A 26,290-nucleotide genomic window follows, 5' to 3' on the forward strand; every position below is an offset into this window, starting at 1 on the left:
TTTAAAAGAGAAAAACGTCTTCTGATTAGCAAATATACAGTTGCGGTGGCACGTACACAACCAATATAATTTTATCTGTTATGATGTATATATTTTTTTTTCATCTTTCGAATAATTCAAATCATTCTATATTGTATTTTACAATAAAACATGTCATTATAGTTCTATAAATGCCCTGTCAATAGTAAATTATTTCATAATACATCTGACACTATACTTGCGAAATTGCATAGTGTACATAATTTTATTTACGAATATTAATCGAAGCTATTTTAAAAATTATTCTATTTTATTTTTATTTTTATTATTATTTTTTTTTCATGATTCAATTAACTACTTCCCATTTACGGATTGATTTAAATATATATATATGTATGTGTGTATTGTGATATATGCTGATCAAATCGTACGTATAGACACGAACACACAACTATAATTAAGTTAATACTTAATAAAACGTACCATATATGTATCCTATGGTGGTCGAATCACACGATCACCACAAAAGACTTATTTTATTTGATAGTCTTCTGTCTTATATACATTACGCTTATAAATATTATTTATACTCATAAATTGAACATAGTATAACAACTATATGTAAAAAGGTTGTTAACAATTATCTTCTTATACATTTATAAGTTATGATAACCTATTTTATATTGCGACATAAATAAACGTTTGTTTTAATTTTTCTCATACTTCATGTGAGCTGAATTAATCTTATTGTAATTTAATAATACTAAAATATACAATCACATTTCTTTAAGGTGTATCATGCTTGTTTCCATCTAAAACTTCATGAATATTTCATAAGCGCAAACCATCCCAATAGTAGTTATCCACAGAACCGGCAATAGCCATTATAACCAATGTGGTGCATTTCTACACAACATGATCATTTGAATTTGCCAGCATGAAACTGTTGTACCTTTTTGAATTAAAAAATAAATTATTAAATATTAATAAAATGTGAATAAATGATGAAACATTATGCCATTAAGTAATAATACCAAGAACTATATAGGTAAGGAGATGTAAACAAGGTTGAACATTTTTAATTTTTAGTAGTACAATAATGAAAAAAAAAACAGCAGAGGATAAAAATTACTGTCGAATCGACGAAAAAATATTTACTGATATTTTTCAATTTTACATACGAGAACATAATAATAAAAATTTTATTTTAATGTATTTTAGATCCAAACAAATCTATTATTATTATTTGTAGTGTTCGATGTAGATTACAGTTAATAGTTTAATTTAAATAATTTTTAATATTAATTTAATCCTCTCTTTTTATGATGAAATGATTTCTTGCTTGTCGCTTTAAAATACTCTTAGAAAAATGACAAACTTTTAGTATTTTGCATTAGTTATATTATATCTTCCTGTGTGATTTGGAACTTTAAATTAAAATAACACCATCAAGTAATGATAATTTATTTAAAATTAATATATTTCATAAATTTAAAAATAATAATGCTAATGGTAATTATATTTATAATAAATATTTTAATACAAATATTAATCTAGATTTACGTATTTACCATAAAAATATTAGTATGAAAAACTCTTTTTCAATTACAATCAAATTATGTTAAATACTTATAATAAATGTTTATAATTCTAAAAATTTTAATTATTTAAAATTATACTTGAATAATGTTGAAATTCAAAATTTAATTTATGATTTATCTTTCATGTTGTCAATTTTATCTATATTTTAGTAATGTTTATTATTGTTAATAATTGAATTCAAATAAGACTCCCAAGCACATACTATTTTTATAGAGGCGTAGCAATTTTTATTATTATTATTATTATTACTATTATTATTATTTCAATGTTTATATTCTACCCACTAGGATTTATTAAAGTATTGATTATGTATTTTGATTAAACAAATTTTCTATTAACATTTTTTATATATTAATTTTATTTTTATTATTTTTAATTCAAAATGTTAACTTAATTTCTTTAATCGTGTAGATTTTTAAATAAAATATATTGCTATAATTAATATTAATATAAATGCCTATATGATTTTAACATTTCACAAAAAAATTTCAATTTCATTCCATGATAAGTGTTTGTTTTTTTTTTTTTATACTGTATTAAAATATTATTACATTCTTAGATTAAAGAATGCATATGATATAAATTTATTTGGCACGCAGTTCAATTATTTAACTAACTCGATAATACATATTTTTGTTAAAAAATTTTATCAATGAAGAATAGTTTTATATTGAATATAATAAAATCAAAATAAATAAATTTACATTGTACGAGACAAAGATAAGTTGCAGAAAAATTGAGAAAACAGAGTACTGAATGCAATAAGTTTTGCATTTTAATGCAATGAAACATTGTTTACATACAATTTAAGAAGCAGAAAGAAGTAAAAAAATGGAAGTCATAACGAAATTAGAAGGAACATACAATAAAATAGTAGTAGGTAGGTCAAGGAAACCGAAGATTGGAAGAAAAGAGATGGAATAAATATCAACTGAGACATGAAGGTAGACTATAAGAAAGATTTAAAGGTGGTATGTGCAAGAAAGGCTTGGGGGATGGTCAATTTTGATGGGATAGTAATATGGGATAGGAAGTTGTATTTGAATTCATTCGATGTGCAGTTGGTTGAATTCTAAGTAAGGATACTATAAAAAAATTAATACTTTTAAATTGACCGTACATAAAAAAAAAAGTAAAATCATGGAGACATGAAGTAGAAGTAAAATGAGACATGCTACGTTAAACCCAAGGATTCTAAAGGCTCTTTCAATAGTATAATTTATATGATGACTAAAGGAGAGAAAGTGTATGAGGGAAATTCAAATATAGTTCTTTGACAGTACTCATATATAAACACTTTCAAGAAGATAACTTCTAAGGGATAGGATTAAAAGATTTTAATTATTATTCAGTATTCCCGTTGGTTAATTACCTTATCGCTTTAAATTCCTCGTTTGGTAATAGTTTCTATAATATTATCTCGTTATTATAATAATTGAACACGAAAATGTATAATCAACCGGTAATACCTCTAACAAGTTTTATCAAATAAAATGTAAATCTATCAAAAATATTTTTGATAATCAATTGAAGAAACATGAGGTGTATGTGTCAGGTATTTAAAATTATATACGAGTAATATAATATTACGCTTGAGAATAACACATCGGTCCAGTAATTCAAACAGTTTTATTGCTGAATTAACAAAATCCTAATTGAAAACTATTATAATGTCAATGTTTATATGATCCTTTACTTCTCAATAACAAGGTACGACTGTTATTGGTCTTTGAGATATTCCTATAACTCTCACTATGCCAATCAAATAGTTTAATATAATTTTCTACGAAGATTTTAGTTGTTTAAAACGAAAAAATAATAAATATAAATATTAGATACGTATTGCATAATTCATAAATCATAATTTCATCTAAAAATAATTTATGTATTTATTTTCAATTTTAAGACGAATGTATATAGCATCTAAAAAACGTTAAACCTTAAAAAAGAATGAAGAAATAAATAAGGTACTTTAAACGAAACGACAAAATTTATACAATTCTTAAGTTATATGTATATATTGAAATATAATCGGTTATACTATTTATATAATAATTGTACTAAAATATTATTCGTAGCCATGATTGATTTTAAGTTTCTTTTCCTATATGCAATAAAACTTATATATAATTTACATTCCTTACTTTACTCAGAGTGTGTGTATTAAACAAGACGATTATGTGATTTCCATTATTTGGATGATATAAATAATCTAACAGAGTGATAACTAATAATCCATAAAAAAAACATTGACTAGTAATACATTTTTGAAAATCCATTCAATATTACAATGTATATACAAAAAATGAATATAATTGTGTACATAAAAATCATCTATACTTGTGTTTTAGTATTTTAAAAAAACATATTTTATATTCATCAAATATTTGAAAATTCAGATTTGATCTAAAATCCATAATGTTTGTAATTAGGACTGTATTATGATGTAATATACAAAAACATAGTTTTAAGGCTATTTTCAACCTTATAGTGATTTTCTATTTATGATGTCGGTAATTAACACTCGGTTATTTACACTCATATGGCCTATATCCATATTAATTATATATAATTCAAAATCATATTGTGTTCAAAATTTAGTTAACAAATTTAAAATTTATCGAGATAATCGAAAACTTAATATTTTCGTACCAAAATAGTTAAAGCTTGTGCGTATATTCAAATGCGTGTGAGTAAATAGGATGTATTAAGTCATATAAATAAAGTAATACACACATGTATATAATATGCACATTATTATACTTATATGGTAAATTACTTATATTGTGTGTAGTATTTGGTATAAGAGAAAATAGAGTTTAGGAACTCCAAGTAATATTGATCGACTATTTATGCAGTATTTAAAAATATTCGTTTTGGTTCTAATCGAATGAATAAGAAATTTGAATTTATTAAAAACAGTAAAAATTTTATATTTGTACTTCTTCCAATAACTATAGGTACTGTGGGTATATAAACTATCATTCAATGTTTTATAAATTCGTTGATTGTGCCACAAAACGTGTACTGTTATCGATTGCGGTAAAGTGAACTTTGATATTCTTTGGAAATATATCCGTTATAGTTTATTATTTTTCCATTGTTGGATAGTAAATATCTAACACGTTGTGAAGGATGTAGCATATAGTATAGTATATCATGATTATGTCAAACAAATTGACTAATGGTAGTCTAGCGAAAACGCGGTATATTATAATAAGAGACGACCTGAAATGACGATCCGAGCGCGGTGCATGAACTACCTGGTGATAATGTGAACATAAACGTAACTAATGCTTACATTTAGGGGTGCTATAAGAACTCAAAAAAATATACCCACAGGGGCTTTGCCCCCACAACCCGATATACTAAATTACAAAGAAAATTAGTCACTACTCGCCACTATAGGTTTAGTTTAAATATTTGTAAGAAAAGAAAGTTTTTTATAAAAAAGCAGGATTTTGTATATTTCTATGTAAATCAAAATCCATACACATTGAGTTATTAGAATTGTCAAACTTAAGAATTAAAACGTGTATTGAGATTACAGATAGATGATAAGATTTTAACTTAATCTCAAATACGAAATTATAAGATTAACTTTTTTTTAATTTGGGAGTATTTCAAAGATATTTAGGAGGCTAATCCTCTACTTTTTTTGTTATATCCATCACTGAAAGTGATACCGCAGCAGCAGAGCTTCATAAAATTATATGGAAATTGTCTGCGTTTTAATAAATACTTAACAAACACTAATGTTATATTGAACCAACGAAACGAATTCCATGTAAAATATGCATGAAACTGTATAATATACAGTGTATATACTGGCTGTATATTTTAAGTATGCTTACTATACCATATATGATATTAAACATTTTGTTTTAATACCTTTCTGTAAAAACGTTTTTATTTTTCAATTGGTTTTTAACAAATATTCGTATCACAAAAAATGTCATCTCCATAAGTTGACATCTGGACGAGGGGGGGCTTAGCCACCCAAATATTTTAATAGCACCCTCAAAATCGAAACTTTGTTAGAAATGTTATTCGTTGTTTTTATAATTATCTGTTCATTTTCTGAAAATCATAAAATAAGAAACAATAAAAATCTATTTACAATAGCATTAACAATACCAATTAGTTCGGCTACTCTTGAAAGTAGTATCAGTGATATGAAAAAAATAAAAACTTGGCTAAGGACATCGTTGATCCATGATTGGTTCAGCGATCTTTCAATACTATATATTGAAAAAGATATATCGAATATATAAAAAGCGATGATATTTGAATATCTTTGCTGACACAAATAGATATTTGTCATTAAGATAAATTATTCATTATTTATTTATCTATATTTTTAATAGTAATAAGTTTTTCTTGTGCATGGGAAGGGGGTATGGGGGCGAAACCCCTGCGGGTAATTTTACATTGAATTATTTTAGCCACCCCAAAAATTCAACCAAATGTCCGCCTATGGTTATCTCCATTTTTCCTTGTCATAGCCACTTTAAAAAACGTTAAATAATCATTAAATCGATTACCTAGTGTAATATGAATAATGAAAAAATACAATATAATATGATTTGATTATAAATTTTTAAAAGTATTTTAAAGAAACATACGTATTGGACTTGTATGTTAAAATACAGCAGGTGGCTCTTAGACACTGTTAAATATCTTATTATTATTTTACAATATTAGTATAGTGATTTGATAATTTAATTTTAATGTTGTAATAATCGAAAAAAAATGTATCGATTTTATTTTATTGCTTAATTTACAGAAATCAAAAAATATATTTATTATAAAATATATGATAAAATAGATACATGACGAAATCATTATTAAGTCTTTATGATAATTATTATATAAATAAAATCAAATAAATTAATTTAATAATATTCAGTAAACGATCAAGGTTTGTTACATTACGGGATATGAAATAGAACTATAATATATGTAGTAATTTGATGTTTTATCATGGTTCAAAATACCAATTTTTAGCTGAAATTCGTGTAGACAATTTTTTGATGATTCTGGAATAATTAATATTTTTTTTGAAATTATTATCAATACAATTTATTGATCAATTATTTAGTTGACAAGCTTGAGTTATTCGAGCTTTCTTGTAAAAAATTTTATCATTTAATGAGTTGTTATTAATTGCCAAATATATTATAATATAACTTACCATTTCTATCATGTTGAACATCTTATTCATACACCAAATAAACTTTTGTTATTAATTTAAGTATATAACAATTTAATATTTTTTTAATTACTTTAAATTTTATGTCAAAATGATAATGAAAAAAAATATTATTTTATATATATTTAACCAACTACGTAGTCTTAAAATACAATGACAATTATATATAACAGGTTTCAAATCTAAATAACCTTAACAACTCTAAAAAAAAAAAAAAAAATAATAATGTGAGTAACACTGTAAGTGTCTCTAGTTTAATGCTTATTTTATAGTAAATTTAAAAAATAAAACCACAAATAAACTATCTAAGTAAATCTTATTTTTCTATTAAACTCTTGATTGGAATATGATACATTAGGTAATGTGAGATATATTATTGTGAAAACATTTAATACTAAAAATTGTATGAATACTAAAATGATTAACTGATATATTTTTATTAAATATTTTTCATTTAAATAAACAATCTATATTCTTATATCGTTTAGTTAAAGTGTCATCTTCTTGACACAAACTCACTACGCGATGTTCACACCTCACTAGATATTGAATCATTACTCTAACTAATTAACTTTATTAATTATGTACAAACAACATTCAGCTTTCGTACCTTAATATCAATTTCCATATTATTTTGGCTATAATTAAGGTGACGTATTATTATACATTTGCTTGAACTCATTTACAAAGCAAACGTAAATGAAGTGTTCATCTTTAAATGTATTTAGCATAATTATCAATTCTAAATAACTATAACGAATTACAACTATAATTGATAACTTTTTGCAAATACATCATCGAAATTCCATCAAATGTATAGATGTTATAGATTGTCTTTATTAGTTATACTCTACTATTTATGATAAATAGCAAATCAATTTTATTTTTATTAAAATTATGTCTTAAATTATGAAAATTTGCATTAACCGTCAATATTTATTAGAACCATACAATCATACAATTGTGATAATAGCACAGAAAAAAGCAGATAATTATTTTAAGGTACGGAAAATAAATCAATGTGTTTAAGTTCTATTAAAAATGAAATGGTTAGGTAAATCATTTTTTTTCGAGTTAAAGTTTATATTTGAAATTTATAATTTTTTTACTGTTTTAGCAATCCATGACGGTTTTATCGCATACAGTAGTATTAACACTTAGAAATTAATTTAAAAATTTCAATAACTTTGAAATAGTATTTTCATAAAAGTTGAACGTAAGTTATATGCGAAGAATCGTCAACACTAACGATTCTGATAGTTAAATTTTGGTGTTAATAAAAATGTAATGCACGTACCATTACATTGCTATGTCTTCTTTGATATCGTAAAACGTGTAACAACTTTTATAAATGTATCCTTACATCAAATTAGAACTTTACACGTAGAACACTGACGGTGTACAAATAAGTTTATATTATGCTGGTATGACGAACAACTTTGGTTTTAATTTTTTGGATATTAAATTAGTGTAAGACGTTTTGTATTTGCGATTATAACAAATATTATATTAATTTTCAACCAACTCTAAAATAACTTCGAAACGTTTAAATCAAATTCGACATGTACACAGTGGCGTGAAGTTAAAATCGAAACACAATGCAATAGAATCGGAAACATCGGAACTAATATATCTTGAGCATAATGGTAATCAGTACTTAATTTAATTTTTTTTTTTTTACATAATCCGTGATTAGATAAATTCGTCGAAATACCAAACTAATAAGTACCAAATTCAGATACGTGTATTTTTCGACGTGCCATAATAATGACCTAATCACCGACTGATATTTTTCCACGATGACTAAAAAACAATTTTCTAATATATTTTGGTAGATATAATATTTTTGCTGCAATATTATTCATAATATTATATTTAATAATTTTATTGGACTCGATGGTTCCGATACTATTAATAAAAATAGAAATACGAGTATATTTTGTTGTAAACGAACGTGACGTAAAGTCCACAATGTTGTTTCACGATTTGTTCGTATTTTTTGTAGTCTTTGAGTATACATAACATAACTATGTATAGAACATGAAACTGTTTAAAGATGACTTATAGAATAACCATTGGTGCGTAAGTTACTGTCTATGAAGTATAAGTGTTTATTTTTTCTTTCTAAATAGTAACGATTGTTCATGGCTAAATACTTATTATAATAATATAACAATAATAATAATTTATTAAAATAATCGTTGATAGTTTTGATACCATTTATTTCACACTAATTTTGTTAAGGATAACTTTTTAATAATAATTACAAAATAAAATGTAATTATAATTATTCAATATGTCAATAAATATCAATGTTTAAGATAAGGGGAAAAATGAAATTGAATTTTAAAATAAATATAATTCATAAATAAATAAATATAGGAGCATGTTTACTATTTGTGATTACCGAGAAATCAATAATTACCGAACGAGCGGTATTTATCGTCTACACGGTATTTATTGATATATGCCGACATATTGGTATGCCGATAAATCGGTATACCGTTAAAAACCGGTATGTAAACACATACCGAATACCTGAGGGCAAATTGCACATACCGTCAAATCTAATCCCAATTAAGTTAATTTTGATTTTCAAGACTAGAAAAATATTTTTGTAAAATACCGCATTCTATAACAAGTTCATGAAATTTAGAAAAACACAAAAATAAAAATATTGAAGAATTTTGAGATGAGACCATAATATTTAACTCGGTATAAACTATTATGTGAGGTCCCATCGATCCCGGCAAATGTACTCAACCGTCTTCAGACTATTGAGTAAAAATAGCTATGTCACCCATGAATTACATTACCATTATTACGAAAAGTGGCCGTAAATCTATATTTTAAAAATTGGTAGGTTGAAGGAAGTTATTTTCGTGACATAGGCAATTTTAAGATACTATTTGTTGAACGTATAATAGGGAATTATATTATGCGTTTAACAAATAATTTCACGAAAATACCTCACTTCACCCTATATATTATCATTGACTAAATAATTCTTAATAATAATTGTACTTTATTATAATTAGAATTATTCCATGATCTATGATATTATTAAATATTATTGAATAAGAGAAGACATTTAATAGCTGATTGACATTTTGAGATGACTATTTTATTGAGATTCAGTAGGTATTTTGATTAACCTATCCATTGTATTGTTTTATTTGTTTAGATTTTAATAAAATTAAATAATATTATATATTTATTTTAATGTTTTATATCAACTGTATATATTTATTACCTATATAATTTTATAGTTACACTTTCAGCTGCAGTAATTATTTTTAGTTTTCTGAATATTAAAAAGAATACTTTTTTTTAAATTATATTTATCATGTGATTTTTATGAAAAATGAATAAAAATTATTGATACATAAATAACCATAAATTTGACATTTGAGTGCTTAAAAAAAATCCCCAATAAAGAAATGTATATTTTTCTACCGTAATTAGAGTCTAATAAGAATTTTTTTGCGTTTTAAATATTGTAATGTTAAATAAGATCTGTTGTAAATTGTTAATAAATATATATATATATATATCACGTAAATTAGTTTTCAATTAAATTTTTTTTTTTCGTAATTAATTTAAATTATTAATTAAAGTAAAGTTAAGGATATTTTTAACTTAATTTTTAACTTAATTGGTATAATTCTCATGTGCATTAACTTATTTGTTAACTTAATTGAATATGAACTCAATTAACTTAACTTCACTGAGTTAAAAATAGCATTAACTTTCCCAGCATTGAATATAAGCCATGTAGAGTGTATATGTGATTATAAATTTGAAATAAAAATATTTTATTAAGACGAGCGATGTTGACGGAAATTTAACGGCTTTCGGAGTGATCCTAATCTGTTGGCATAAGCACGTGTGTATAAGTGAAATTTACGTTGCCAGAGCCATTAGATGTTGTTGAATTCGCAAGTCCTTCGAAGTGACAATGTATGCAATTAGAAGTCGTGGAATACTCATTGTTTATCAACACGGTGGCAACGGTGGAAAGCGAATTAATTAATTTGTTTACAATGGTTGATAATGTTTCTGAAAGCGTCTTAGTCGCGTAACGAAAACTGATACAATGGACGACGTACGTATCCCGAAAGCATCCGGAATAGCACATATTTATAGGTAATGTTTGACCACGGTGTATACAAAAAAGTTTTGGTAGGTACAACCTATTCAAATCATAAAGGTGACAGACTACGCAGGAAATTCGTTTTCTTGTAGTTGCGTTCAAATGGAACGTTAAAAGTTTCCGAAAAAGAAAAACGATGGAGAACTTATAGAGACTACTAAAATATATTTACTTTTATAATATAAAACTTATAGAGAACTAGCACAAGAATGAACTGAGATAATAATAATAATAATAATAATAGTAATAATAATAATAATTATTAAGAACACAGTTAACGATAATTGTAACTAATACGATATTGACAACGTATAAGGACCAATCAAACTCGAATCTGCTAATTATCGAGTTATTATTCTAACCAATCCAAGTTTCTACGAGATATTTTTACCAATCGATACATTTTAACCTATATGTGTGTTGTATAATAATATATATTTACTCTCATATGTATCGTTCTCATTAGATGTTTAATTGAAAATACTCTCATCTATAAAATCCACTCAAACCTAAACCAAATCTTTAATTAAACATAAATTGAGTTAACAAATGATATTGGGTGCAATGATATACCATCAATAAAATTTTATTTTAATTAACAATCAATAGGATTATTTTATTATATATGTATATTTCTTAGTAAGAACAACGATTTTGTTATCATGAATCGTCACGCGAGCTCTATTAAAAAACATGGCGTTTCCCAAATAAATTCTAGAAAATAACATTATCCCTTATTTAACACATTATTGGTGGCCATCATCGCTTTTCTCGCTTCAAAGGTCTAAAATTAAGTAAAATTAAAAAAACGCAAAGTTTTATTATGCCAAGGAATTTCAAAAATACACAGTTGAACCAATATTCAACGAACTTCCATAAAATGAAACAACGTACAAAACGAATTTTACTATATACATGTTTATTGAAGAAATGTTTCTGCTGGACGAATTAATTTTGTATTATTATTTAATAGTTATTTAACGATATATTTTCTTCGAAGCTTTCAAAAGTATGAAAAAATAATATTTAAACAGTATTAGTCTTATTGGTACTGAAAATGCACTAAATGTAATTTCCGATTCATTGAATTGTGAAAATTCGGAGTTCTTTGAAAAAAAAATTCCATAAGAAATAATAATACATTTTATTATACATAACATAATATATCTATACGTACACAGTATAATCAATATTATTATAATTATTATTTAAAATTACTTAGTATTATATATTATTTAGTATTATTTATGTGCGATATTATTTTACGCCATTAGACGTATAACATTTTTATTATTTGCATAATTTCTATGGAATAAATTATTTTCATAGAACCCATGAATAAATGATTGATTATAAGTATTATAAGAATGATTTATCGAATTAATGCATACGCACGTGTCATATTATACCATTAGCTCTCCCTAAATATAATTCATCACTGATTCATTAACTTGTTCATATATTCTTCCGTTCGAATAACATTTTTCGAACAAAATAATATGTTAAATATTCTGTTTACAGTTCCCGATTTATGGGCCTCAGATAGACGGCACAGTCGACATGCGTCCGTCGGCGGAGGAATGACGAATCAACTTGATCCAAGTGAGTGACCACCGCACTCGCGGCTCTCGTAGTATAATAGTTTAGTGTAGACGTGCAAAACATCATTATAATCTTACGATGATCCTTCCGGAGATGCAGTCGCATTCAAGGTGTATATTGGATTTAATTTTACAGAGTGCCATCGTAAAAATGTGACATTAGCCGTCCATCTAATCTAAAACCTAGCCTAATAAATTAATAGTATATTTATCGAACCCAACGAGGTAATTTCGCTTTTTTAACGTCACCTATAACGTCTCGCGAACACTCTGATCGCGTGACAAAAGTTTTCACACCGAACATCATATAGTCAAGTGTAAACTACACACATATGCACATATACACACACGCGCTCGAGTTGTCTTCAATCGCTTTGTTTTGTTCAAAAGCTATTTTTATAGCATATATATATATATATATATATAGGTTATTAAAGTCAGAACGCTGGAGTATACTATTAAATTTGATACCAAAATAGCATACTGTTACACATACTTTTATCATTATTATTTATTAAATTGTTTGTACTTATTTTTTCTCCTTGTCTAAATAGGGACGGCCGCACCATATGTATACATAATACAATGTGATATCTGTGTGTGTAGTAACCAGGGTCTGGTACCTTTTGGTTTTTTCGGTTATGGTTAAGGTTCCGATACTCAATTTCGTTATTTAAAGGTTCAGGTTCTGGTTCCTGTTTTTGAAAAATTCTAAATAAGGGTTAGGGTTAGGGTTCCGGTTTAATGGGGTTCTAAAAGTTATTTAAAAAAAAAAAAATTATAGTATGACGTGTTTAATTTTTTGATAGGTACCTATACATAAAATAGTTGTACTGTGTTACCAATCAGCAATATCGATAATACCATCATCATGTTTATTGTCTACGAATTAAGTATACAAAATATATACAATAACCATTTACAAGTCAATGCAAATAATCATTAAATTTTCAAGGTATTATTTAATATGCCATAATTATAAACAGAGTAAGTAGTACGGTATAAAAATACCAATTCGTTTATGAACGAATAAATATATATCTGAAAATAATATATACATTTCTATACACAAATAATAATTTTTATTGTTTATGCCCTAGACTCTGAGCAATAGATATGGCATATCATATGTATGAAAATACATGTAATTCGAAATAACATTCATTAACTCTATTGCTACATCGCAATCAATGCTAGTTCAAGTTAAAAGCAAGCAATGAAAGACACATAAGTTGAGGCATCATTTTCAAAATCGTGATTCATACATTAATTTTACTAATATCAATAAATAAGAAAACAATTTTTCAAAATTTATCAATTAAAACCACTTGTATAATATAATATAAGAATTCAATTACGTTATATTCATAAGAAATATAAATACAACAATAATTCAATATACAGAAATACTATTATTAGATTCAGAGCCGTTTTCATAATACCACGTATTACCACGAAGCATTACATCACCACCAGTATAGCCACATGTCGATCGATGCTTATCAATGGGTATTCCCTACTTTTATTGTAATATATTATAAAAGTAAGAATTAAACTAAAAATTCAATATTTTAAGAATAAATGAAATGGATAGTTTTTATGAAAACCCAATATTTTTCATTTTAAGTATAGGTTCCGGTTCGATTCCGATTATTTAAAAATTTGGTTAGGTTCCGGTTCTTAATATTTTAGGGGTTTTTGGATTTCAGAACCGGTTCTTTTCAGTTCGGATCCAGTCCCTGGTAGTAACAGTCATAATAGAGTCCTTTTTAATAATAATAACAATAATAATTATATTACAATATCACAATTTCCGGAATCAATTTTGCTACCAGAAATTGTCTTGTTATATTCATTATTCCTGCAACGGAGTTATACCTATATACATATAAATACTATATACAGAATGTTGCATGATAAATGTATCAAGCTTCAAGAAGTACTTATACACCTCTGATACAACAAAGAAAGTCCTTATGACCATTATCGAGTTCTCAATAATAAGGAAGATATTTCAATTTTGTGTTTTTTGATTGACCGCAAGTTTCATTCATAATAATGTTCATATTTGCTAAACCGTTGGTTCTACAACAAATTTGAGTTCACTACTGAAAATCTTATAAAACTAGGATTAAGAATTAACATATCTTTCTAGGTTCTCACCTAATTTTTCGGGTTAAAAAAATAATACAAATCCTATAAAACCTCAAATTCTCGAAGTATTAATAAATTTTAATGTTATTTAATAATAATTAATTTCTAAGACAGGGAGGTACAATTTCAGAAACACTTGAATGGAAATTTTCGAGCCTTTCAAAAAAAGTACGAAAATTGTTTTCCTGGTTGGTGCGTTCCTTCCCCAGCCATGTTCAGTAGAATCCACTAAGTTCCGAGAGAGCGAGATACTTTTAGACGGTCTTTGAGAGAAGGTGTATATAATGCAGATTTGGGGAGGAAAATCTTAGACGAAGTAAATAAAGATCCAGAAACTAGTACGTGCGCTTGTTCATCAATTTGGTGTTCATTTTTCGGCTGCTTGGAGAATTATTAATAGAGGTTATGTATATAGGTTATGTATGAGGTTATGAGTTCTGTAGATGGCTACTTCATAATAAAGTTGAGGATTGTAATTTTAAGTATTGTAATTTTTAAGTATTATTTGGACAGATGAGAGTACAAAGCACAAGATAAAGCGTGTTTAATGTCCATAATAGACATGATTATGTTCAGGAAAATCCACACTTGGTACGTCAACAACATTTTTAATGCAGATTTTTGATCAATGTGTGGATGGGCGTCATGGGTGGTCTGTTAATTGGTCCATTTTTAGGACTTTTTTGGACGGTAGGTGAAAATACATGCCTACATTTTCTTCAAAATTAACTAACTAGATTGCTTGGGGACATACGTTCAGAAATCAGGAGGCACATGATTTGCCAATATGATGAGGCCCCACCATATTTCTCAAGAGCAGTGAAGTAGCACTTAAATGAAACATTTACTTTTTGGATCGGCAGAGGAGGCACAATTCTATAGCCTCCAAGGTCTCCAGACCTAACCTCTTTGGATTTTTTTGTTTGGGATATCTCAAAGAACGAGTCTACCATCAGGAAATCGATTCTGAAGCAGAACTAAGGCAGAGAATTCTTCAAGCTGCTATTGAAATTCAGGAAATAATGACAGCAGGAGTAACTGGGAATCAAGTACGTGAGAGAGCACGTGGTTGTTTAAGGCAAAACAGTGGACACCTTCAACAGCTTTTGTAATAAATTTATATATAAAAACTAATTTTAAATCTCATGAAATAAAATTGTCATGAGTTTACCACATTTTACCGGTTTTGTATTAAAAATTTGAATGATTTTTCGTTTTTCCGCACACAAAGTGGAATAGCTAACACTCCAAATAGATTAATGAAAAAATCGAGTATATCATTCTAAAGCTTATAACATTTTAAGGTTTTGTGAAATTTGTATCTCCCTGTCTTAGAAATGAATTATTGTTAAATAAAATTGAAATTTATCAAAATTTGGACAATTTAAAGTTTTAAAATATTTGAATTATTTCTCTAACTCAAAAAATTTGAAGGGAACCTTGAAAGGTATATTTTCTTTATCCTAGTTTTATAAGATTTTCAGTGGTGAATAAAAAATGTATTGTAGAACCAACCGTTCAGCAGATATGATCATTATTATGAATGAAATTAGTGTTCAATCGAAAAACACAAAAATAGAAATATCTTCCTTATTATAAATTAAATCAATAATGGTCATAAAGACTTTTTTGTTGCATCTGAGGTGTTTAAGTACCTCTTGAAGTTTGATACATTTATCGTACAACACCCTGTATAATAAATCATGTATAAAATATAAATAGATTATGAGTGTTTTACGTTAATTACTGAAATATAACACATTTATTCCCACATAATGGTTGAACTTGTCGACGGTGCTTGAATAAAATGTTAGACACTTGTGTACGTATTTTGATTCTTTTACCGTATTTTACGTGCAACCGGCTCGATTAACGGTCCATAACACGTACATAATATACATCCACGAATGCCCTATTTGTAAAGATCAAACGTGTGAGTTACAAAAGAATAAAAAAAAAAACAAAGAAAAAAAATCGTCAGAACTAAGCTTTCTATAAACCTTGAAAATAAAAATAGTAAAAATGAGTGCATGCATTTATACGTATGGTTTGTAGTCCATAGAAAAATATTTAGGTAGGTTTGTAGAAAATATGGAAAAATGTTTAATTAACAAACAAATGCTGTAACCACATTGTTTAATTAAAACTAAATATACGTTTACATTCACTCATATGTTTTGGAAAATGTATTATTGAAACGACGATGAAACTTAAAAAGTATTGTAACACAACTTTAAATGTATTAACAGTCTTGTGCCTTAGAAGCAAAAATCAAATAAAACGTGTTAAAGATACGTTTGGAAGTATTTCCTTTTTAAGGTAAAGCTTACACCTAACCTCGGGTGTTTTTGGATAAATATAACTATCTTCTATAAAAACACATACCAACACACACACACACAGAGGGAAAAACAACGGTTTGTACACAATCCTATGCCATATCTCGGTCAAACACATTTTGTTTATGCTCAGAAACATTCAACAAAATCTTGGAATGTTGTTATAGAACTTGAATATCTAGGTATATATTTATTTTATTTTATTTTATTTTTGTGCTTTTGCATACATCATGTATGTAAATTTACATTTACTAGCCGGAATAAAAGAGTATCGTTATTTTTGGACCGTTTTCATTTCAAGCCCATCGCACCGTTGATATATGGTCGAGAAAAATAAAGGTTTCACCAAAAAATATAGGAGGTGGTGGTGTCTCGTTTCATTGGTAGTAAATGTAAGATATAAAAATAAAATTGGAAAAACTACGATAAAATAGTTAAGGAAAAAAAAACTATAAGCACCGCCGCTAGGTGTTGGTAAATGCTTGGTATTTTATTTTTAATTTAAATTCCGTGGACTTTCTAATCTTTGATCATTACTGTCATTTCCGTACGCACGTTAATAAAGTGCAAAATGCTGTTCCGATAAACCTCCAAGGTCGTTTTACAAATTCATTTTTTCCTCATATACAGAATGGATTATTTATAACGCGTCGTTGAATTTTACCCATTAATAACATTAGGCAAATAAACAGAAAACAAATCATTTAAATAATTTAAAGCTCACAAATTATAACTACATAAAAAATGACATGTTATAATTAATTATTGTCAGTAAAATTATCCACCTATCACATGATTTATAATTATATTCGAAACACACACGAAACTATTGGATAAAATGTCTGTATAATGTTGTATTATAGTATAATACTTTTATAAAATTGTCTTAAAATTTAGTTTAATCAGAAAGAAGTGTTCTTGTAAATCGCGGTAATTTAATTAGAATGCAACAAATGATTTCTTATCTTTTATTTTATAACTTGTTAGGTTAGGTTTATGCTATGAAAACGGTCATCTTTTATTTAGTTTATTCTAAAAATTTCCATTTTTCAGCTTGAACATTATTTAAAAAATAAAATAATTAAAACAATTAAAAGCAACTTTATATGCTGAATAATTGTATGCTACTTTTGTTTTGTTATATCAGTTGTGGAATACTTGAAAATCATACAGATCGTAGTCATCAGTGCAATAAAACATGTTTTTTATTAACGAACTCGTTTCAAATGAAATTAATCTATATCTAACTACGAGAGGGTATATACTACAAACACTGTATTCAATTATTCGGATTTTCAACATATGAACTTAACCATTCATGTACCCCAAACATTTTACTGACCCGTGAAAAGGACTTGAGCTCGAACAATAGCATGATTATAAAAATAACCTTGGCAGAGGTATGTGATTAGAACTTGAGGATTCGCAAGCATAAATTATCAATAATGCATGGCATTTATAGGCTAGGTCAACACCATCGTTGGTAATTTTATGCTTCTACTATATTTTATGTTTTCAGCATTTTGACTAGATTTGTGCGATTATCAGACAACTAAAATAAATTATAAATATAATTTTGACGATTCAAAGGTTTTTTGTTTTTTTTTTTTTTAAAAACTAAGTATTGTATTGCGCCCAATGTTGATAAAAAATAGTGTTCTGTTTATTATTAAGTACGTTTTGGTATATGATGAAAAATTTAAGCTAATAGCATAATACTTGTATGCAGCATCAGTTGAAATAAAATCAACATCGTGTAGGTAAATGTGAGCATTATGTACCTATTTTTTTCCTGACTTGAAAAAATAATAACAAAATACAACATGAAACTTGGAAGTGGGAACCTAACAACGTTAACATCCACTATGAATTAAAAACTTAAAAGCATTTGTAAAGATAAAAAAGAACGAAAACTGTTAAAGCTTTATGATTACGTTTTAGTTGGCTGAATATGTGTTTCAAGAAAACTTAATGATCATGGTCTAACACTCAATAATTAGATAATTCTATCGTACTATCATCAATACTTATTTTATAGATTTTATTCTACTCAACCAGTACTATGATTTTTTTGCAGATATTCACGACTTTTTTTATTCTCATTCTACTTGCACATTAGCTCATCATCTAAAATTCGGTTGTTGAATTTTTGATTAGAAAGTATATCATCCTTAACTAATTTAGTTAAGCTCACTGAAACATATTGGATATTTTAATACAATTACTTTAACAGCACTCAATCATATAAAAAATACTTCCTGCAATCAAGGTTATATCCTGCAATTTCTGATTAAATTATATTAGTTATAAACTACAAGACTTTGTTATGAATACAACTCGACGGTGTGATATGATAAACTTAAAAATATCTTGTTTAAATACTAGTTTAATTATCGTACTGAATTTAAAGATACTGGTTCTGAGATTAAACCGTCTGCAGTTCATAGAATTTATTTGTGAACATTTTGAAGTAGCATACAGTTAAATGGACGCTTTCAAAAAACGATTTTGTACAATAATATCGAATAACACGTTACCAAATAATACTGTTGTATTGTAAACATTCGAATGAAATAACTTGACATGCTTTCGTATTGGCATTGCATATCTTTAAACTCAAAATGTATTACCCATTTAAGTTAGCGTTAAAAAAATAAAATAGTAAAAATATTTTTACTACCTCTATTTTAAATTAAAAATGTTCAGAAAAATTAATAAAAACATTTTATCGGATGTAATTATTTCCAAGATATTAAATGGTATTTTCATGCATAAAAAATAAAACGAATAAAATTACCTTGTTGAAAAATAATTTTCAGCAAAATTCTTTTTTGAAGTTGTAGACGTTTTATGTACATATTTAGAACCAAATAAGTTTCGAGAGTAAGATAAGCACGTCAAACATCATATTATAGGATCAAACACCTTGACATTCATATGCACTGAATGTTAGTCAAATAAATGCCTTTTGATTATACACGAATTGTCGACGCCTACATTTTTCTGATATCTTTGATGTAGTTTTTTTTTTCGTACCACGGCAGCAATGTCTTGGATATAATTTGATCGATTATTTTTGACAGATCATTATATATAATATAAATATTTTAGAAGAGTGGAGTCGGTTTCGGTAAATTTACTTTCATATCGAATATAAGTATCCCAAGTAAACGATAGCAAAATGAACTTTATTTCCATTATCAAAATGTTAACACTTCTGCTGAACATCACTCGTCCCGATGAACTATTATTTATGTAAAATAAATTAAAGGGAAAAGAACACCAACCGAAAAAAGTAACATCTACGTTTATTTTTCTAATACAAATTATGACAAGTATAAATTAATTAGGCGTACACATATAAAAATAGAGATACTCACTAAAATCTATAAATTTTTATAAAGCTATTTCATTTTGAGCTTATATACTTTAAATGGTTTTGAATATTTTATTTTTATTTGTGTTTATATCATATAATTACGTACTTTTTATATCCTCATTAAGAGTTTTTCAATACATTTTTTGGAAAAAAAATATTATCTATTCCTGTTTAAATTGCAAAACAAATCACCTAGAGCGTATGATACATTTTTATAAACGGTTTATAACATAAATATAGATAATTAGCAATATTTAATAAGCACTAATTACATTATTTATATCCGAAGATTTGAACGATCTGACAAACAAACATAATACAAAGCTATATTACTTATATAAGTTTTAATTTATTTTCGAGTTCAAGAACTGTACAAATTAAGTACTTCTATAATTTCACATTAAAATTCATAAATTTATAACTGAAGCAGTTCAATAAAATTGCTATGAAATGTCTTTCGATATTTGAATCTTAAAAGAAAATTATTATTTTAAGATATCAACGTACTACAAATTATTTTAAAAATTAAAAGCTTAAATATTTAAATATTTACTCTCATTTTCCATTAACTTGCAACATTAACATACTAAAATCTAATATTGTAGTTGGCTAATTACAAGAACGGAAGAGACATGTAACATTTGTTTGCACGCTTTATAAAAACAAACAAAAACTTAAAATTACTGAAAAATAATTTAAATTGTATTACATTAAAAATTGCAGCATTTTTAATTATTTCATAAATCTATTTACGTTTACCAAACAATTTGCTGTTCGTAAAATTATATTTTTATTTTTATATATATAAATATATTTATGAAATAATAGCTACAATCTATCTACACACTATATTTTGATAGAGTTTAATAGTTAATCAAATATTGTACTTAGCAATGTGCTCGTATTGTGAAAAAAAAACTTGAATTGGGATAACATGTTCAATTTTATTTGCAATATCCTATGTCTTAATAAAAATAATTATTCATTATACATTTTTTTTTTTTTTTAAATTTATACGATAATTTTAAAGTAGTATCAGGCTAAAATTGAAATCAAGATTTTTAGAACTTTTAAACTTGTATTTTTAAATAACTTTTATTGTATACTTGTTTTTTTAATTAAAAATACATGTAAATATATTTAGAGCTACAGCAACGTAAATTTTTAACAGTAGTCTGGTTTATAAGAATAATTTTTTAATCACAGGATATCGGATATAAAATGTGAATGACTTTATACATTTTTATACTTATAGTTAAGTTGTAGAATTTTAATTTCTATAGGGTTACGTTAAAAATATATATTTTTTTTATTAAAATGTAATGGAAGACGGTAGTTTAAAATTAAAAAAACTAAAACTTTTTAAAAGTTTACCAGTTATAAAATTTTTTAGTTATATATTTTTGATCCTAATTAAAATATAGCTACAGTGTGTACCAACTATATGTATAAAATGGTTCATGGAAAACGTAAAAATAAGTTTATGTTGTAACTATAACTCAAAGTACTTATTTTAGTTTTTTTAGTTATAAGTTTGAAACTTTTAATAAAACGCTGAATGAAAATTATAATTGTATATCTAATTGGTTGTATTATATTGTTATCTTTTGACATTAAGTAGAAATTATATAGTTTGTACCTATAAACAGTAATTGTAGATTTTTAATGTTATATACTTATTAAAACAAAAAATAAATAAATTAATAAAGGTCCAAATATTGACTATATTTAATATATTTTAAAGGTTTTTCTTCAATGTTCTTGATATTCTTGATATTGAAAAGCTTTTCCATTCAGAAGACAATGAAGGCAAATAGACTATGATGGATCAAAAATAAAATAAATTGACTATCACAGAAGATAAAAAAAAATGATTTAAGTAATAATGAATAAGTATAGCTGAAATAATTCAGTTAACAATACTTCTAGTTCAAATCACATTTTTATTTTATGACATAAAGAGGAAATATCAAATAAATAAATAAATAAATAAATAATTTAGTATGTTTATTTATTTAATATTATTGTGTATTACTTATACATAGAGATGTGAGCTCAGAAAATTTACCCGGTTAAATTTACGGGTAAAAGTAAATTTACGTACATTTTACCAAGTATTTTTTTACCAGGTTTTTTTTTTTTTTACCATTGAAGAAAACTGAGTGGCCTCTTATTTTAAATTTTTTTACCAACGGAATACGTTTTATTCACTGTTTTAGAGAATATATTCATATATAGATATAGGTATATCTACAACCATGGTTTTATTTAGATAATCAGCGTAGACTATACGAAAATAAAATGTACTATATTCAGTGTTTTAGTATATAATTAATAATATAATATTATAATCTATATATACATTAATTTAAAAGTAAACACTGATAATATTTTACATTCTCGTTCTGTCGTTACTTGTTCTGTGTGACTATGTTAATGTGTTACATTTACACATATTAAATAGGTTGGTAGGTAAAAAGGAAAAAAAAAATTAATCCTACATTTTAAAACTTCGTAAAAATGTTGAAGATTGTAAGAAATTTTGTAGGTAAGCTGCATTTAAAAATTGAATAAAAATTAAAAAAAAAAAAAATGTTTTCAAAATTTTCCAATTTACTGAATTTGACGTCAATTAACCAAACATTTTTTACTGGTGAATTCCACATCTCTACTTATACACATTTTGATTTAAATGAGAAAGTATTAGTTTGAAGTGTAGTTTATTCGACCATATTTGTTTATATCTTCTTTTCAATCGTATATAGTAGTAGTTTATAAAATAAAAATTGAAACAATAAGTACTATGAGTTAATCAAAAGTAATAAACTGCAATTATTTTGTACGATAGTCAAAGAAAGAACGAACCAATTTAATATAATATACAATTCTCCAAATAACCAATATGTTTGTTAGACCATCGAAATTAAAATTAGTATTTTTTTAACGTTAAATGGGAAGAGATTTTTACGAAATAAATTATTATGAAAAGATGAACCTTGATTAAAAAAAATTGTCAATGTTTTCCCATGTTCTTATGTTGAATTATATTTATTTATCTTACCAATGTAAATTCAAACCCATAAATGATAATATATGATAACCAATCGTAATTCATGTCACAATAGTTTTAACTAACTGGGAATATCGCAAATCATAAGTCAATTTTATTTTTTTAAGTTGTTTAACATATCTTGATTTATTGACCAGTAAATCAGTATTACCAGGAATTATAGTTTTGTATGCAATGATTCATTGTCATTTGAAATAATTTAAAACGACACCACAGGCGTACAAGTTTTCTATCTAAAACGGTTCTGTATTTCACAGAATAGTGCGCTCGGCCTACTTAATATTGTTATTTTTATTTTTTCATCACATAATACAAAATAATAATAAAATAGTTTATTGAAAATTTTGAGTGCCTGATAAATATGAATATCAGACATACCCCTTGTAAGCATTTCGGATTACTTTTATCCAAAAAATATGTTTCTATTAAACATTGCTTTCAAACGCATCGAATAGAATAATGTCAACGAGACGTATATAAATATAAACAATTACACTAGTTTTAAATAATATTTGATAATTATATTTCCATACAACTTAGTTTTCGTGCATCTTGATTGCGTTAATTTTGTTCGGAGGGATTTATGAAAACAGTTAACCGGCAATACGAAGTACCTAGGTATTAAATTTCGTCGAAACGGATTTATTACACACTGTTTTACAGCATAATACTGTATGATATTATTAATATTTTTTTTAATGCTGAAAGATTATAATAAACACAACGTGTTGTGGTTTTACGTATTATAATAAAGTTGAACTTAATAATTTTCTCTCTGATGCGCATAATATAATCAGACGGTATTGTAATTATCACCTTTCGTTTCATTTTAAATCCTTATAGTAATATTTTATAAACGGAATTAAAATACAATTTTTTTTTTCATTTGCTTTAACATAGTGTAATATAATCGAAAACTTTAAATTTCTAATAGAACATAAGAAGCGATAAAATTACTTAACAAACGAAACTTATTTTTTTCAATAAAATGGATAGTAAAAAAAATATTTTACAATTAATTTTTGGGACTCAATAAATAATTGTAAATTAGATATATAAGATAGTAGTGTTTTGAAAATTCATCTCATTGTTTAAAAATATTAATTTCAATTCTGTATAATGATAAGTTTGGTACATCCATATTATAACTAGTTATTTTGGAGAGAAAAACAGGAGTGTCTAAATACAGGAATGCATTCTACGCATTCTACGCATGCGCATAATTTATTCACCACTATCATAATGTTAGGCTGTTATCAATATATTATATCAAATCACTATAATACGATAATATTATTATTATTATAATCATATGAGTTTTGAATCAAACTATTCAAAATTTGAACATACTACCTACTAACGTATTTTACACATTTTTTTGCGCTTCGACCATTTCAGTAAATAAATCATTATACATACCAGATACATTTGAAAAAAAATATTAAAACAGCAATAACTATCTAATATGTTGAGATGGCTTTTAATAATTTTTATTTATATCTACATTTACCCAATTACCTATTTGAACTTTTCATAAACCAGAATTTATCAAAATTTACTACACAAAGGCTATTTACTAAATGTTTTATTGAGTATTAATAATACAATTCACAAACATCTTAAACATAAAAATTCAATATTATCTAATATCTATATAAATGGCATTATCTTAATAGTAAGTACAAGTATGAGTTATTAAAACCAATTAGTGTAGTGCGCCGAGTTGTGAGTTCGACACGGTTACACAATATTAGGATGTAAGGATTTTAGAGTTAGATTAATAACTTTATCAAGAATACTTATTACGGTATAACTGATATTTTATTTAACACTTTTTAATTTAACATCAACATAGATAAAGTAAATGATAGTAACAAATATAAGCAAAGTGTAAATACTAGATGGCTGGATACATTTGGTTGCTAATGTTACGGACATACATAGATGTATGTCTTTATGACTTTTACTACATAGGTGGGATCACATAAATCGTAAATAGTAAAAATCGGGAAATGATTATAAACAATATAATATTCGCAACAATAGAAAGGAACTATTTGATTAAGACCCGAGGGTAACATGATGTTACGGATATATATAAATTTATTTAGGATAGTAGAATAATCACATAAATCATAAATATTGGAAATCGGTGAACAATTTAGAAAGGAATGATTAAGACCCGAAGGTAACTCAAATATGAGCTGTCATGCTACATTTTAAAGTACTATAATAAATTCAATTGGTAAAAGTGCATAATAACATAATAGAAATGTGCGAATAGTAAAATTACTGAGGTCAACCATTTAAATTACAATTTAGCCTAAGTATATAAGGGGGTTGGGAATAGTCCAATATTCAGGTGTGTTTAAGACGTGTTTTAGCGAGCACCTCCACGCCAGTTTATTTATCAATTTAATTAAATAATTTGTACATAGAAATATTTCAATAAACAGTTCAACTTAGTTTGAGTATTTTTATTTGGAATAATCATAAATCATCACCATCTTTACGATTGAACGGCCGCACGCAACACTAATGTTTCGCAGCTTTTTCCTATTCAAGATTTTGCGATTCGCACGTGGTTCAATTTACTTCTATTAATTTGTTTATGGTTATAATTTCAAAAACGTAGTAACTGAAAAATAAGTATGAAAAAATGTAATGTATACATAGTAAATTACACTAGAGTCGAAACTAAACATTATTATTTAACAACTAAAATAAAATTACAATATATTATTTATATTGGAAGTATTTAGTTGAATTTTGAATAGTTAGATTCATAACTCATATTATTA

The 26,290-nt window shown here is 25.8% G+C and overlaps 1 protein-coding gene across 3 annotated transcripts in view; it reads left to right on the forward strand.

The window, feature by feature from the left end:
• The window catches only part of LOC112679627 (zwei Ig domain protein zig-8-like), a 345,073-nt gene that overhangs the window by 73,501 nt on the left and 245,282 nt on the right, over positions 1 to 26,290 (forward strand). For all 3 annotated transcript variants that reach the window (XM_025549512.1, XM_025549511.1, XM_025549513.1), the window contains one exon: positions 12,468 to 12,548. In XM_025549512.1, the coding sequence (XP_025405297.1) occupies positions 12,468 to 12,548 (81 nt within the window). The remainder of the gene's footprint in view (positions 1 to 12,467; positions 12,549 to 26,290) is intronic.

This window comes from Sipha flava, unplaced genomic scaffold (assembly GCF_003268045.1).
Source record: "Sipha flava isolate LNK unplaced genomic scaffold, YSA_version1 165_pilon_pilon, whole genome shotgun sequence".
NCBI classification, from domain to species: Eukaryota; Metazoa; Arthropoda; class Insecta; order Hemiptera; family Aphididae; genus Sipha; species Sipha flava.